Source organism: Camelus ferus, chromosome 3 (assembly GCF_009834535.1).
Source record: "Camelus ferus isolate YT-003-E chromosome 3, BCGSAC_Cfer_1.0, whole genome shotgun sequence".
NCBI classification, from domain to species: Eukaryota; Metazoa; Chordata; class Mammalia; order Artiodactyla; family Camelidae; genus Camelus; species Camelus ferus.
The window spans coordinates 29,873,362-29,889,394 of NC_045698.1; the positions used below are offsets into that span (position 1 = coordinate 29,873,362).

General features: G+C 38.4%; 1 protein-coding gene across 3 annotated transcripts in view; it reads left to right on the forward strand.

Annotated features, from left to right (window-relative positions):
* GHR (growth hormone receptor) overlaps positions 1-10,668 on the forward strand; it is a 238,772-nt gene extending 228,104 nt beyond the window's left edge. For 2 of the 3 annotated variants that reach the window (XM_032471550.1, XM_032471555.1), the window contains exons 7-10: positions 1,077-1,242; positions 2,928-3,018; positions 7,288-7,357; positions 7,675-10,668. In XM_032471550.1, the coding sequence (XP_032327441.1) occupies positions 1,077-1,242; positions 2,928-3,018; positions 7,288-7,357; positions 7,675-8,646 (1,299 nt within the window). In that variant the 3' untranslated portion in view covers positions 8,647-10,668. Of the gene's footprint in view, positions 1-1,076; positions 1,243-2,927; positions 3,019-7,287; positions 7,358-7,652 lie in introns of all 3 variants that reach the window. The other variant, XM_032471566.1, reaches the window with a different exon arrangement.
* Positions 10,669-16,033: the final 5,365 nt, after the last annotated feature.

Consider the following 16,033-nt stretch of genomic DNA (forward strand, 5'->3'; position numbering starts at 1 on the left):
ACCCAAAAACATATTGGATACCTGCTTTGAATATTTGACTTGGAGGAAAACAAAATCATTAGTTGGGTTTACCTCTTTGATAGCAACATGTGTTAAAAGTCTAATAGCCTCACCTGCCCTTCCCTGGGAAGGTGAAGGGGAATATCCTGGCCTTCGGGATTGTGGGACCTGATATTTGTTACCAAAGGCCTCCAGTGACTTTTCACAGATTTTGAATAGCAAACCATTTTGAGGTGGCTTTAAGCCTTATAGAACAAGCTGATAGAATTGTTTGCAAGTTTTATTAAGACAACTATGATTTTTTTCTAGGACACTTTCCAATTCTGTGATCTTATGAATGACTACCCAGACTTTCCAAAGAACAGATGTAGGTATAGACATAGGAAATATGTTTGTTTTTCTGTTCTGGTGTCTTTATATAAAAATGTAATACCCCAAAGAGTAGGCAATGTATCTGTAATCTTCCTTGTAGTTCTGCCATTCTCTGTAATAATTCGGTGATTCTTTGATTTTAGTAGAGTATCTGACAGCTTATGCAAAGGTATAGCTGCATTTCTTTAAACAAGTCTATCACATCTTTGGGTTTCTGCCAAAATCTGAGGACTACTATCCGTTTAACAAAATGACTCTTTCTAGAGTTATTTGCCTTGATCTTTCTCTAGCAACTTCCACCAGTGCCTTTTTTTTATTGAAGTGTAGTTGATTTACAGTGTTAGCTTCACGTGTAGAACAAAGTGATTCAGTTATACATATATACTTTTTTCAGATTCTTTTCCATTATGTTACAAGAAGTTGAATATAGTTCCCTGTGCTATACAGTAGGTCCTTGTTGTTTATCTGTTTTATATACAGTAATGTGTGTCTGTGAATCCCCAACCCCTAATTTATCCCTCCCCACCCCTTCCCTTTTGGTAACCATATTTGTTTTCTATGTCCGTGTCTCCACCAGTGCATTTTAAAACAGTGCCTACTTTACAGAAATTCACTTGGAATACAAATGGAGAAACACCTTATAGAGCTTACTGCATTGAGTTGTTGACCCTCTAACCAGTGAGTTTTATATTTTGTCTTCAAAGATGGACCCTGTATTGTCAACATCAGTCCCAGTGTACTCGTTGAGACTGGACAAAGAGTATGAAGTGCGTGTGAGATCCAGACAACGAAACTCTGAAAAATATGGCGAATTCAGTGACGTGCTCTATGTAACACTTCCTCAAATGAGCCCATTTGCGTGTGAAGAAGGTAAACCTAAGAGATTAAAATAGCAGCCAACATGGTTTTTGTCAATATACAGTGATAACGTTCACTACATTGTTAGGGAGTTGTCCAGATCGATACCTTGGCATCAATTGTCAGGATGAGAGATACTGAGCTCACTGTAACAGGTGTCAGCAATTACAAAAGAGGAAGGAGGATTTCGTTTTTGAATTATTCAATTTAGGAGAAGTCGTGAGGTAGGTACAAGTTAAAGAGGGAAAGACACACTAAGATATTAATGGGCAGGTGGCTACCTCCAGATACCAGAATTTCAAGAGATTCTTTTCTTTATATGTTTCTATATTTCTGATATTTTCTCTGAGTTTGATATGCATTTATAAGTAGAAAAAAAATTATTCAAATGCATAGTAAAGAAATTCTGTATCTGGATGGATGGATAGCTATGTGGTATCTAAGAAAAAGCCTAATATTGAAGCAGCATGTGTAGTCAATGGCAGGTGCTTATTGGTTTTAGAAAGTTTAGGTGTGGCTTGAGCTGGAGGAAGGTTTAATAAGCAGTGTGATACTTATGCTTAAGAGTGACATGGACTATTTGAAGATCCTGCATAAGAGAAATCCAAAGATAAAGTTTAAAAAGAGACCTATGAATTCAGAATAAAAGAATTTAAAATTTTGGATACAGAAATAAAGGCTGCTTAATAATGAATAGTAAGCATATTAAGTATCCTCTATAACTCTTCTCCATTAGAAACAGACTCAGAGGCCATATGAGGGGCTAAGCTTTGCTAATGAGTTAAATTTATATTCCTGCACTCACGGTGCAGGTAAGATAAATGTCTATAACACCAGTTTTTTCCCTAAGCTTTACTCAACAGGCTTGTTGTTTCAAACAGCATCTGATATAGTGAAATTCTGGTTTAAAAGTACACTTGTCACATGCCCTTTAAGATTATTTGGACAGCATTTAATTCACTTGATTTTTTAATGACTTTTCCTTCTGCATTAAGAAAAACTCTTATCTTCCTGAGTATGTCATTGATATAAGATGCAATATAGTATCCTTTCCCACTAATTCTTTATAATATGCATAATATCTCCCTTGAGTTTAATGAGAGTAAGAAAATAAAAGAATATTACATCATAAAAGACTGCTTTAAATAAAGCAACATTAAGGTAGAGTCCACCTTAAAATCAGTCAACCTCTGCCACTGTGGTGCTTGTTCTTAAGAAATGGAATAGTTTTACAGATTCCCACAAATTCTGCCAGCAATTATACTAAAATCTGAAGATGAGAGTCCTAGTACCGATCTTCTTCTGTCAAAGGCTATTTCTTAAAACTGAAAAATACACCCTGCATGTCTAAAAAGTTTCAGTAATAATTCAAAAATAAAACTCTGCCCCCACCTTTGATAGATCCTCAGTCTGGGAGATTAAAAAAATCACCACACCTGAAAAAAAAACCAGTGGACATTATGATTATGTAGGTAAAGTTGTTTGTTTATTAATGAGCATCACTTTCTGCTAGAACAGAAGCCTTTAACGGCACACACTGAACACACAAGATCATAAAGCAGTTTTTATCAAGCGAAATCACTGAATTACTTGAAGAATACAAATTAGGAAATATTTTTATGTGACAAAGGAGAGTGAAATGTAGACATCAGCTATTCACAGTTCTGTGAGTGAGATATTGTTGTTGTGTTTTCCAGATTTCCGGTTTCCATGGTTCTTAATTATTATCTTTGGAATATTTGGGCTAACGATGATACTATTTTTATTCATATTTTCTAAACAGCAAAGGTAGGTGTCAGTCTACTTTCCTATGTTTTTGCCAGTTGTTTAACAAACATACATGTTTCCATTTGTTGTTTGATGTTTTCCTTTGCAAATCATGAGTGAAATTTTTTTATTAACCCAGTAAAACATTATCTCCAGTCATACATTTACCATTTTGTGTTCATCATGGAGACATCATAGGTCTCAGTTCTATCTGGGAAGTTGGATAGGACATTAGAGGCTGAGGCTCCTGACTACACACCCTCAAAGTTCTGAACAAATTGGCCTATTCATTCCAGGACCATAAGGTTGCACTGAGGTTTTGGCTGAGTTTGACACAGTCCTAATGTAAGAGCAAATTTAAGTGGCAAACTAAAGCTACCTAGATAATTCAGCCTAGTAAAACCCTTTTAGATTTCATATAATGGCAATTTTAAATAAATTTGGGTTTTATTTAAGTTTCTTGGATACTTGATTTGGTACTTTACCTGCTTTTGTAAACACAGCTAAAATTCTACATTTGAAGAGATTCCATTCTGCATTCTGCTGCAGTCAAAAGACAAGTTCCAGTTATTATTCTGCCACTGCTGTTTGATCTTGTTTGAGTCCGTCTCTCTAGGCCTCCGTGTTCTTTTTGAGTAATATGAGGGTTTGGATTACATGACCGTTAAATTTCCCTTAAGCCACGAGAGCTAATTATTCTTATTGAAAGAAACTCAGTACAAACTTTGGGAACTTTTAATACAAAATATAGGAAAAAACACTGGTACCAAGTGCCAGTTTTCTTACATTTAAAGCATTCTCTAAGTCCCATGAGTTAATCTTTCTCCTTCTCCTAGAATTAGGGTAGCTAATACTCTGCCTAGGACTTCCCTGGTTTTAGCAGGGAAAGCCCTGTGTCCAGGCAAATCAAGACAGCTGGTCATCCTACCTAGAACTAAAGACAAGTTCTCCAGCTGAAGCCAAGAGGCAGCTACAAATCAAAATAGAATCTACATGAATATATTGTAGAAGCTTTTTCGTTTGTATTTTGAAGCTGTATAGAATTTGTAAACATCAAAATAGAATTTCAGTAGAGAGAATTCTCAGAATGCTAGCGTTTTAGAGTGCCCAGCATGCTAAAAGTCTCCAAGTGAATGCAGAAAGGGTTATTTTTAGTAGAGTTTCATCTCCAAATTTATAATGTAAACTCAGAAAAACAATATTCACTCTGCAGAATTTCATTTTCTATCTAACTTTCTAGCAACATTACTATCTTAGCAAAACAACTATTCTAAAGCAGGACAACAGTTTTCAATTTGGGCAGGGGGTGGAATTAGTAAATAAGGAAATAATTTAAGTAATGCCAACAAAGAAGCCAAATTCTGTTGATTAATTTGAATTCATGTTCTGTACAGTTAGTTGATGGGCTAATTTATGTGTACCTGCAGTAGGGTGTATATAAAGTAACTTACTCTTAACATTAGTTATCAATTTCGAGTCATTGTGAAGGCCAGCAGATTTATGTTGCTTAATTACATTAGTTAACAATATTTGGAAGAAAAAATAATCCTCTGAATAGAATTTCAAAGAAAATATATTAACCTTTGTCTGAAAGACTATTTTCTATGAAGTTCTTAACTATGAAGCTTCATCAAAACCGCCCAACTGTTTAAAAAAAAAAAAAAAAAGGAAATCTTTTTGTACTGCCAAATTTCCTGTTCTAAATTAAGTTCTTTGTAGAAAAGAATTCATCTTTTTTCATTTGCCCATAAAAACCCTTATCATTGTCTAAATTTCCATGTTCTAATGAAAGTAGGAAATGGTAGAAAATAGTTGTTAAAACTTTGTTCTTTCCACACCTGTTAACAATTAAAATGACACTCAAAGAACGAGGTGCAAGAGCTTCTGGGCTGATGAGGCCATTAAGATTCGGGAGGAGGGTATGGAACCTCCTCCTCCCTTCACCCCACCTTGCCCTGTGCGTCTCTTATCTGGCTGTTCCTGAGTTAAATCCTTTTACAATAAACTAGTAACCCACTAAGTTAAAAAATGAGGTGCTGTGTCCATTTACCCCAAACCTGAGAACTGGAAAGGACTTCAGGTGCTCCACGTCTTCACGTGAGGTGTTACTAGTCCACAGACCGAGGCGCTGCTCCCTTTCTTAATTCAGATAATTAAGAGTCAACTCTAACAAAATTTATAGTGTAATTTGGATTCGAATAAAACAAAGTTTCATGCCAGTTTAACTCTATACCTTATTGTTCCCGCCATGAGACCCACCCCAGCCTTCGAGCTGTGGCTAATCAGGAAAGAAAGAACTGAATCAGCATAAAACAGAGGTGGCAACCTGAACGCCCATTTCAGCCTGCACATTCATATTTTGACTTTGGAGTAAAGGTTTTGCTACAAAGTATTTATAAAATGGGGGATTTTCACACAGAAATCCAGATTGCCACATTATCTTTAAAAACTGAGCGATGTGAAACTAGGTTGATATTCCTGCATGACAACATGCACCAAAGCAGAGGACCAACTGTCCCATTTGCAAAGGGCATACGTTCCCTGTCACCATTCCCATCCCTGACTTTGCACCAGGCCAGCTATATTCAGTAGCATGACCCGCTTGGGCTGCAGGGTCAGCCACCCTGGCATAGAGTCAGCCATCACTCCTAGAAGGCCGACTACCAACATGTGCCTAAATGCACTGTCCTCTACACAAAGGAGAGGCACCCACCAAAGTCAAGCATTAGACATTGGGAACTCTTGGCTTCCTGTAATTAGGGTTATGTTGCATTTTGGTATGTTTTCAAACATTTGAACTATTCAGAGATGCAGAACCGAGTTAACGGAGCAACATGACAGACAGCAGAGAACCTGGGTTTTGGAATCAGCTGTGCCAAGTATTAGGGAGTGATCTGAACATGCTGCTTAAATCTCTAAATCTTTCCACAATAATATCTGCCTCCTTGGTGGTTGTAGGATGACATGAAATGTTTTAGTGCAGGAGTGGACAGACTTGTTTTAAAAATGACCAAACAGTGAAGTTTTAGGCTTTCTGGACTATGCAGTCTCTGCTCAACTCTGCCATTTTCTATGGCATAAAAGCAGCCATAGAAAATTTGCAAAATGAACATGACTATGTTCCAATAAAAGCTTATTTACAAAAACAGAGGGCAGACCAGATTTGGCCCACAGGCCACAATTTGCCAACCCATAGTTCAGTGCAAAATACATCCCAGTGTCTGGTTTATCAGAGGCATTCAAAAATGGTAGCAGTTATTAATCCTTTGTATATTTTTTCTATATCTTCTATACATCAGTAATGATTTTACACCTGTCCCACTGAGTAGACCTGATGGAGTCTACTTAAACACAACTTATAAAATGGAATTTGGCTGATTCCTGGGGGTAGGTAAAAAGGTGGTGGAAATGTTCAGAGGATGTCCCCTGAGAATTTCATCTGATATCCAAACATCAGGATGGCATGGATAAGCTCCGAGCTTTATTCCAGAGCCCCATTGTTGATTCTAAAATGTAAACTCTAGTTATACTATTAATGAAATAAACAAAATTAATTTGTTCAGGAAATGTCTGAGCACCTCCTAAGTGCTGGGGATGCAATCAGGCAGGATAGACATTGAAATGAATTATGGTCAAAAAATCATTTAACTATTTGGAACAGAAAATGTAAGTGCATCACCGAATTGTGTATATAAATCCATAATGACTGGTGCTATTTCAGTTGAGACAGACTAAATTTGAACTAAACCATGCATGAACCCTGGCTCATGAGATTGTCTTAGATAATTTTATAATGCATGTGAGCTGTGTGGTATGGACTTACCTAAGCACACCTCTTTTTGAGGATCAAATAAAGTTGGCTCCATGTTGGCTCTTCCTCCTTCCCTCCTCTTCTTCCACACATTACGGATGAAATGTATGTGAAAATTACCTCTCTTACAACTGACATGGCAATTGGCTTCATTTAGGTTTAAACATCTTACTCCCAAATACTAAGACTGGCTGTCAATAAAAGATTTGAAAAAAAAAAAGTTAAGGAAAAAAAAACTTATAGGAAAACCACGTTTTACTTAAATTGACTTCAGATAAGGACTTTGTTGTTGTTTTTTTTGTTCTTTTCTTGTATAGTTTTGCCTGGTCATTTACTGCTTAAGGCTCCTCTTTCTCATATTACAGTTACTTATTCCAAATATTCTGGTACTTTATGTAATAGTACTGCCAAAATTTTAGTTCTATCCTTTGAAATAAGACAATGTGTAACTTATGTCAAAACAAAATTTTGTTTTCAAGGATTAAGATGCTGATTCTGCCCCCAGTACCAGTTCCAAAGATTAAAGGAATTGATCCAGATCTCCTCAAGGTAATTAATTATCTAAGTTATAGATAACAGTAATTAAATGATACCTGAAGAACGGTGTCTTATTTTGAGAGCTTTTGAAAGCTATATGTATCACATTCTATTTTCTGTATTCCTTCTGGGGAAAAAAATTTTAAATATCACATCTCAAAATTATGAGAATGTCTTATGTATTTAAAAGTTCTTCACTAATGTATTTTGTTATTATATGGTTTTGTCACTGTTGTTCAGATTGTAACCATAATTAGTCTCTGGATGTTATCTGTTAAATCACTTAATTGTTAGTTACTTTTCATAGATCTTCATTTTCTATTTCCTAGGAAGGAAAATTAGAAGAGGTGAACACAATCTTAGCCATTCATGACAACTATAAACACGAATTCTACAATGACGACTCTTGGGTGGAATTTATCGAGCTAGATATTGACGACCCTGATGAAAAGACTGAAGGCTCAGACACAGACAGACTTCTAAGCAATGACCATGAAAAATCACTTAATATCCTTGGGGCAAAGGACGACGACTCTGGACGTACCAGCTGTTGTGAACCTGACATTCTGGAGACTGATTTCAATGCCAGTGACACGTGTGACGGTACCTCAGAGGTTGCTCAGCCACAGAGGTTAAAAGGGGAAGCAGATCTCTTGTGCCTTGACCAGAAGAATCAAAGTGACTCGCCTTCTAATGATGCTGCCCCTGCTACCCAGCAGCCCAGTGTTATCCTAGCGGAGGAAGACAAACCAAGACCACTTCTCATTGGTGGAACTGAGTCAACTCATCAAGCTGCCCATACGCAGCTGAGCAACCCAAGTTCACTGGCAAACATCGACTTTTATGCCCAGGTAAGTGACATTACACCAGCAGGGAGTGTGGTCCTTTCCCCGGGCCAGAAGAATAAGGCAGGGATCGCCCAGTGTGACACGCATCCAGAAGTGGTCTCACCCTGCCAAGCAAGCTTCATCATGGACAGCGCCTATTTCTGCGAAGCAGATGCCAAGAAGTGTATCGCCGTGGCCCCTCACACCGAGGCAGAATCACGTGCAGAGCCCAGCTTTAACCAGGAAGACATTTACATCACCACAGAAAGCCTTAGCACTGCTGCTGGGAGGTCTGGGACAGCAGAGCGTGCCCCGAGTGCTGAGACGCCCGTCCCAGACTATACCTCCATTCATATAGTGCAGTCTCCCCGGGGCCTTGTACTTAATGCTACCGCCCTGCGCTTGCCTGACAAGGAGTTTCTCTCGTCGTGTGGCTACGTGAGCACAGACCAACTGAACAAAATCATGCCGTAGCTTTTCTTCAGTTTCCCACGAGCTACCTATTTAATGGCAAAGAGTTGGCTGGGGCATGAATGCTTAAACCAAAACAATGTTTAAACCTTTTTTTTTGGTTGGGGGAGGGGGAGGAGTGAGGGTGGGGGATTCAGATTCTAAATGCCTTTTCCTCAAATGTTGAAACATGATACTAAAAAAAAGTCCTTAATCAGATAGCTATTCCTGTAATATTGTAAATATTTTAAAGAATTGTCTCAAAGACTGTTTAGTGGCAGTGATTGTCTTGTTATTGTGGGTGTTAATTTTGTGCTCTAAGCATTGAATGGCTATGTTTTTAATGTATAGTAAATCATGCTTTTTGAAAAAGCGAAAAAAATCAGGTGGCTTTTGCAGTTCAAGAAGATTGAATCAAAATCATAGCACAGGCTAATTTTTTTAATAATTGGGAACTAAAATTATAGGTAAGAAGATGAGAACTAGTTTGGATATGTAGAACATTTATTTTGACATAAAATGGATATAGATATTTTTAATAACTGACACTTTCAGCATGGCTATTTTCTATTACACTACACACTGTGTACTGTAGCTCATGCCGACCCATCTACAGAATGTAGTAACTGCAGTCTAAAGCTGGTTTCATGCTTTGGTCAATGCACCTGAAGCAAAAACAACTTAGTTTTTTACAAGGCCCTTTTTATACCTCCTAAAACTCTTAAAATGATTGTAGTTACCTGCATTATTGGAACGTGCTTGTCTTAGCTGAATTTTTTTTTAACAAGTATGTGTTAATTTAGAAAACTTTAAAATGTTTGCACAAGTCAACTTACCATGAATCAAAAAACAAACAAAAAAAAACATTTTCTTACCCAAGTTTTGGTTCATGTCCCAGCGCTCCATCCTAAGAAGAAATCCTAGCTAGTTCATACTGAGCAGGATTCATACACTCGCTGCAGATGCCAGGGAGTGCGCTCCTTGTGCGTGCAGATCACAGGAGACGAGCCTTAGAACCTCGGATGCCGTGTCCCTTAGTTCACATTTGCCTAAGGAAGGAATAGGTACAAGAAGCATTTTGTAAGTTGAAGCGGGTCGAGATGAAGTTAACCAGCTCATGGAATGAAAAGTTGGAGAAACAAGTTTTTTGTTTCACAGCCTACATAGCCAGACACATGCGTATCATGTACTCAGGTAACGAGAAACAGAAGAAGCAAGATTTTCAGTCCCCACAGAGAACTCAAAAGTTTACTTAAACCAATAGCAGAAATTTTCTTCCTCACCGCACCTTTGATAGGAGTTATTTAAGGAGTGAAAGAAGTTTCATCATTTTTTTTTTTATTTCCCCTCTAAATAGACTGGCCTCAAAGCGGGGAGCTCAGAAGAAAAAGGAGTAATTTGTCAATTATTGTTCAATCCCTTAATAACCTAAACATCACTTACAGGAGGATAGGAATTGTGCCCCAAAAGGCTGTCAAATGGAAGACTCATCTCATAGAAGAATGCTTCTCATGTTAAGTATTTTTTTTTAAAGGTTAATAGAACTTTAAAGTTAGCTTTAACTTAAGTGGTATTTGCCATTTAGCTCAGACCTTTTTAGGAAACAAGCTCAATGGCTGGTCATTTTAAAGTCCCTCTTTCTTGCAGGAAGGACAGTGAAAAGTTAAAACTGGCTGTTTAAAGTTCAACATGTTACTTTGTAATAGATGTTTGATAGATTTTCTGCTACCTTGCTGCTAGGGTTTTCTCTAAGAGCTACATAATTTAGATTCATAGACAATTTCCTTGATGTAGAACCTAATTCAACCTAAAACTGTGTGTTTGGGAAAACTCTTACTATTTCACAATAGGCTGACAACATTTCTATAGCCAAAAATAGCTAAATACCTCAATCGGTCTCCGAATGTCATTTTGGTACTTTGCTGGCCACACAAGCCATTATTCACTAGTCTGACTAGTTGTGTCTGCAGTTTATATTTAACTTTCTTTATGTCTGTGGATTTTTTTCCTTCGAAGTTTAATAAATTTATTTTCTTGGACTCGTGATGGTGTGCGTCTACGGTCTGACACCCACAGGAAGCGTGTCCTTAACCAGACTGTGTACTGTCAAGTTCCCCTTGGAAGGGTTGCTTAGCACAGCTGGTTTCAGCACAGTGGCAGTGGGTGTGGAGATGTTTGTTCTGGGCGGGAATAGAAAGGAAAAGGCGATGGCTCCTTACCTCTAGGGGCCCAGCTCAAAAACAGCCTGCTGGCTTGCCTGGACTGCGGTCTCACCATCAGATTTTAGATGCATCATAGCTTGCATGATACATGTGGGGGTGTGAGATGGGGAGAGCTTAGCGTCAGCATTAGGTTAAGTTTCCAGTGTGAGCACATTGCCTAGAAAGAGTGTCTACCACTCACACATTAGAACAAGTCAGTTGTCAGCCTAGCTCCGTACCAGGGGAAGTCGATCAAGGGCTGGGGGTGGAAGGCCGGGTGAAGCAGGTTGCTCAGGAACCTACCACAAAGCAGAGATTCGTCCACAGGAGGCTCCAGCTGGGGTTGCTGCTGCATGGCGGGCACTGGGCCCTGAGAGGTGGGCGTCTGCAATGGCATTGAGAAACCCAGTGAACATTTATTGCTTCAGCAAGTTGAATGCAAGAGGCCACAACTTTCTGTGACGCTAGAGGGTCTGCATTCAATGCAAGTAAAGAATGTCTCCACCTGCTGCCTTCTGCTCTTTTAGCAGCCATTACCTAAAAGAGCCATGGGTGAAGCCTCAGGGTTTCCTGCTTTCTCATTTAGAAAATCATGTATCTCTTGTCCCTGAGATATTAGAACATATACTGCCTTACCACATACAAAACAAATAAAAGGTTGCCACTTTAAGCACTGGATTTTTTTTTTCATACACAAGTCCCAGTCTTTTATGAGATGACAGGTTTATCATTCATAGGGGATGCTTCAAAGGTCAGGAGCAAAGGGAAAGAAAGGCCTCTTACTTCTATGCATTGAAAGAGCCTGAGCCTTTCTATTTCAGAAGATGAAGGTCATGTGGAAGATGTGTTCCTGTATTAAAATGCTTAACAGTTCTAGGAAAATATACTAACAAATCTATTCATCTGTTATAGTATTTTTACATTTACATAGTTTTACAACAAGATACTAAATATCTTTGCATGTTCCCTGTTTAGGGTAAGAAATGGGGAAAACTAGAGGTTACTTGAATCCAAACTCTAGTTGAAATCCAAGAGGATACATCAGTTGCCCAGTCTCCTTGCTGGCTTGATATTTAAGAGTTGTGTGTAAAGGGAACAGCTTCTGGGTAAGAATTTGACCTTTGGTTAAGCTCTATTTCCTTCTAAAGGAAGTAAGAATATTATGCCAGCTATGTTACACAGGCACAATTGCTCATGGTTAAAATGACCTGACTGGTGAGTTACATCTGGATGAGGAGAAACTCTAAACGCCTGGAAGTAAACCGCACTTTGGACTTGAGTATGGTGACTCTGAGCATGTCCCCAATGGGGACACTGGAAGCTATGCCTATGGAGTTGTCATCAGAACTACTGGCTCCAGTGGGACATAGAGCATCTAAGCCTCACAGACTCCTTTACCTGCCCGATATAAGGCTCCGGACTTTGCCCCTGAGCTGTCGTCACTTGGCAGAGGAGAGGAAAGAAAATACTGGGCAGCTGTACAAATGGTTGTGCACGACTACATGGACTGTTGCCATGACTACACTTGTAAAACAGAAAGCGTGATTCTGGCCTGTCCTACATCCCTCTTGTTTACTCCTCCATAGGCTGGGGCCAAGTGTGGTCTGTAGTCGTCTGGGGAATGTTCACCTGAACTTAAGAGCCCCTTTTGGATGTAGCAAGAGACACTTGCCACTCAAGTAGAGTTTATGCTTTCCCGTCTCTGTTTTTTGTTCATGCCTCTTCTTCCATCTGAAAAGCTGCCACCTACCATGCCTGTCGAACTTGCCCTCATCCTTCATGGCCGAGCTCAAACAGCTCCTTCATGCAGCCCTCCCGGTTCCCTACAGCCTTGAGTGATCATTCTCTCCTCTGAACCACTTTCAATGGTGTTTATCACATTCTAGTTTTTAGCTCACCTAACAACTGCCTAGGATGGGTTTACCAGCATATATTCTGGGACACACCTGTTGCCTGAAATGTTCTTAATGAGTGATTCTGTCAAGTAAGTCTGTGAAACATTTAATACTATACTTCCCTCTGGAAAGCCAGAGCACAAGTTAACATTTTAAAGCTTCTACTATTAAAGAAATCTGTTTAAACACATTATTTTCCAGTTCATTCAACAATGAAAAATATAATGGTGAAGGAGTACCCATTATTAGATCTATTAACACTTGGGAAAAGCTGCTATAAGAAGAGTAACTAGCAAGCCTGGCACAAAATAAAGTTAAAATAAACTTCAGGTGAATGTGAATCTGACCAAAGCCCCTTTATGTGAGGCCATAAAACTTATTTTATCAATAAAACTTCCTAAAGAATAAAAGGCAAAGCAACTACATGATTAAAATAACCACAGATCCTTCTCAGCTCAGGTGTATTACTTTATATATATTATACATGTGCTATTATATATATGAAAGAAATAATTTTATAATGTTAATTTTATAAAGTACTTTCTTACATATTATTTCATTAAAATATAACAAATCTGTAAGCAAGTCAAATATTTTTTTAACATTTTTACAGGCAAGAATACCAAGGCAGAAAACCTAAGAGATTTTCCCAAAGTTACATAGCTAGTAAGTGTTGGAATCAGGACAAAAAACACAGAACTTCTGACTAGTCCAGTATTCCAATCATAGTGTAGGCTGTAATATTTCTTGATAGGGGGAAAGTTTCTGATCCTATTCAGTGTAAAGAAAATGGAAAATTGTTTTACAGTATCCATGAATCCAAAGAATCACCTGCTAAAGATACGTTTCTTTTTCTGATCAATATAAACATTTACTAGCACACCACTGGTTAACGACCAGTTCAGGGAGGCAGGGGGCAGGAGGGAGTCGAGATTTGTAGTATTTGCCAGTTTTCTGTGGTATGAATACTCCCAATGTGACTGATTTAAACCTATCAATGTTTCATCACTGAACACAAAGTCAGGAAGGGACTGCATGATCAGCTCTCATTAGACTTCAAGCCAGTGCCAGCACACCACTGAGTCTACCCAACCTGATAATTCTATCTGACGGAGGACATTTCTCATAATGGTTAGATCGCATTTCCAGCTGGCATTTATTACGCACTTACCATGTGCCAGATACTATTCTAAACACTTACACACTGGAACTTATTTTAGCCTCACAACAATCCTAAGAAGGTCTATTATTCCCAGCTTAGTGATGTGGAAACAGGAATAAAGTTTATTAACATGACCAAAGTCACAAAATTAATAAACATAAGAGCCAAGATGCAAACATAAGAACTCGAACTCCAGAAAGGAGCAAGAAAAATTGAAAATAGAACTGCCATGTGATCCAGTAATCCCACTTCTGGAGTTGAAAGGAATTGAAAACAGGATCACAAAGAGATTATCTGCACGCTTGTGTTCATCGCAGCATTATTCACAATAACCAAGATAGGAAAACAGCCTAAGTGTCTACTGATGGATGAATGGATACAGAAAGTGTGGAATAAAGAAACTGTAAGATACAGCACAGCCTTGCACTAGATCTGGGATGAAAACAGCAGAGAAAGGGATGCTACCTCGAGCAGAACCACAGATGACTACAAAGGTAGTGCATAGGCCCCCTGTGAGCACATAGGCCTCACTTGCTTCAGCAATGGTTTCCTTTGGGAGCAGGACACAAACTCAAGGGCAACAGAGCCTGATGGAACCTGACCCTCAGGGCTTCTACGCCAACAACTCAGGAGGCCGACTCCATTCCTGGCAGGGCGGGGATAGCCACAGTGCATAGAGGAAGTCCTGCCTCACATCCTGAACAGGTTTAAATCCACCAAAACCAACCACACCCCCTATCAAGGGGATAACAGCCAGCACACTCTGAGGAAATATGTGGCTGGCATCCATACCAAAACGAGCCATCACACCAAAAACATTGGACATGCACAATCCACACAGGGATGCTACCACATAAAAATACTCCTTCAAGACCACAGTTGATAACTGCTGCTCCTAAACTCAGAGTCAGAGAAAGTTAAGTAAAATGAAAAGGTAAAGGAACTACTCCCAATTAAAAGAACAAGAGAAATCCCCTGAAAGAATAATGAAACAGACCTCACCAGTCTACTAGACTCTGAGTTTAAAAAAGAGGTTATAGAAATGCTAAAAGAATTAAGAAAGAATATCAATAGAAATGCAGATCACTGTGACAAGGAACTAGAAACTATAAAGATCAACCAATCAAAAATAGGAAAGGTCATAGTTACATAGGTCTTCTTCAAGAAAGAAGAAAAATCCCAAATAACCTAGCCTACCACCAAAAAGAATTTGAAAAAGAACCAACAAAACCCAAAGTTAGCAGAAGAAAAGAAGATTAGAGAGGAAATAAATAGAAACCCAGAAAACAACAGAAGATATCGATAAAATTAAGAGCTGTGTTTTTTTTGTTGTTGTTGTTGTTTGTTTGTTCGTTTTTTAAAGAAACAGAATCAACAAACCTCTAGCCAGGACCACCAAGAAGAAAAGGGTGAGGACCCAAATAAACAAAAAAAGAAATTAAAGAGGAGAAACAACAACTGGTATCACAGAAATATCAAGGAAGGAAGGAAGGAAAGAAAGGAAGGAAGGAAGAAGGAAAGGAAAGGAAGAAAGAAAGGAAGAAAAGAAAGAGAAAGGAAAAGAAAGAAAGAAAGAAAGAGAAAAAGAAAGGAAGAAAAGAAAGAAAGAGAAGAAAGAAAGGAAGACAGGAAGAGAAAGGAGGAGAGAAAGAAAAGAAAGAAAAGAAAGGAAGGAAGAAAGAAAGAAAGAGGGAGGAAGGAAGGGAAAAAGAAAAGAAAAGAAAGAAAAAGGAGGTAAGAAAGGAAGAAAGAAAGAAAGAAAGAATGAACTTAAGAGAATACTGAACAGTTACTTGCCAACAAATTGGACAACCTAGAAGAAATGGATAAGTTTCTAAAATCATCAAGCCTGCCAAAACTGAGTCAAGAAGAAACACATGATTTGAACAGACTAATCACTAGAAGTGAAATAGAATCTGCAATTTTAAAAAAAATTCCCTCCAAACAAAAGTCCAGGACCAAACAGCTTCACTGGAGAATTCTACTAAACACATAAAGAGGTTCTGCCTATCCTGCTTAAACTATTCCAAAAAAACTAAAGATGCAGGAGCTCTCTTAAATTTATTCTATGAAGCCACAATTATCCTGATACCAAAACAAGACAAAAACACTACAAAAAAATTACTGGACAATATCTTCGATGAACATAGATG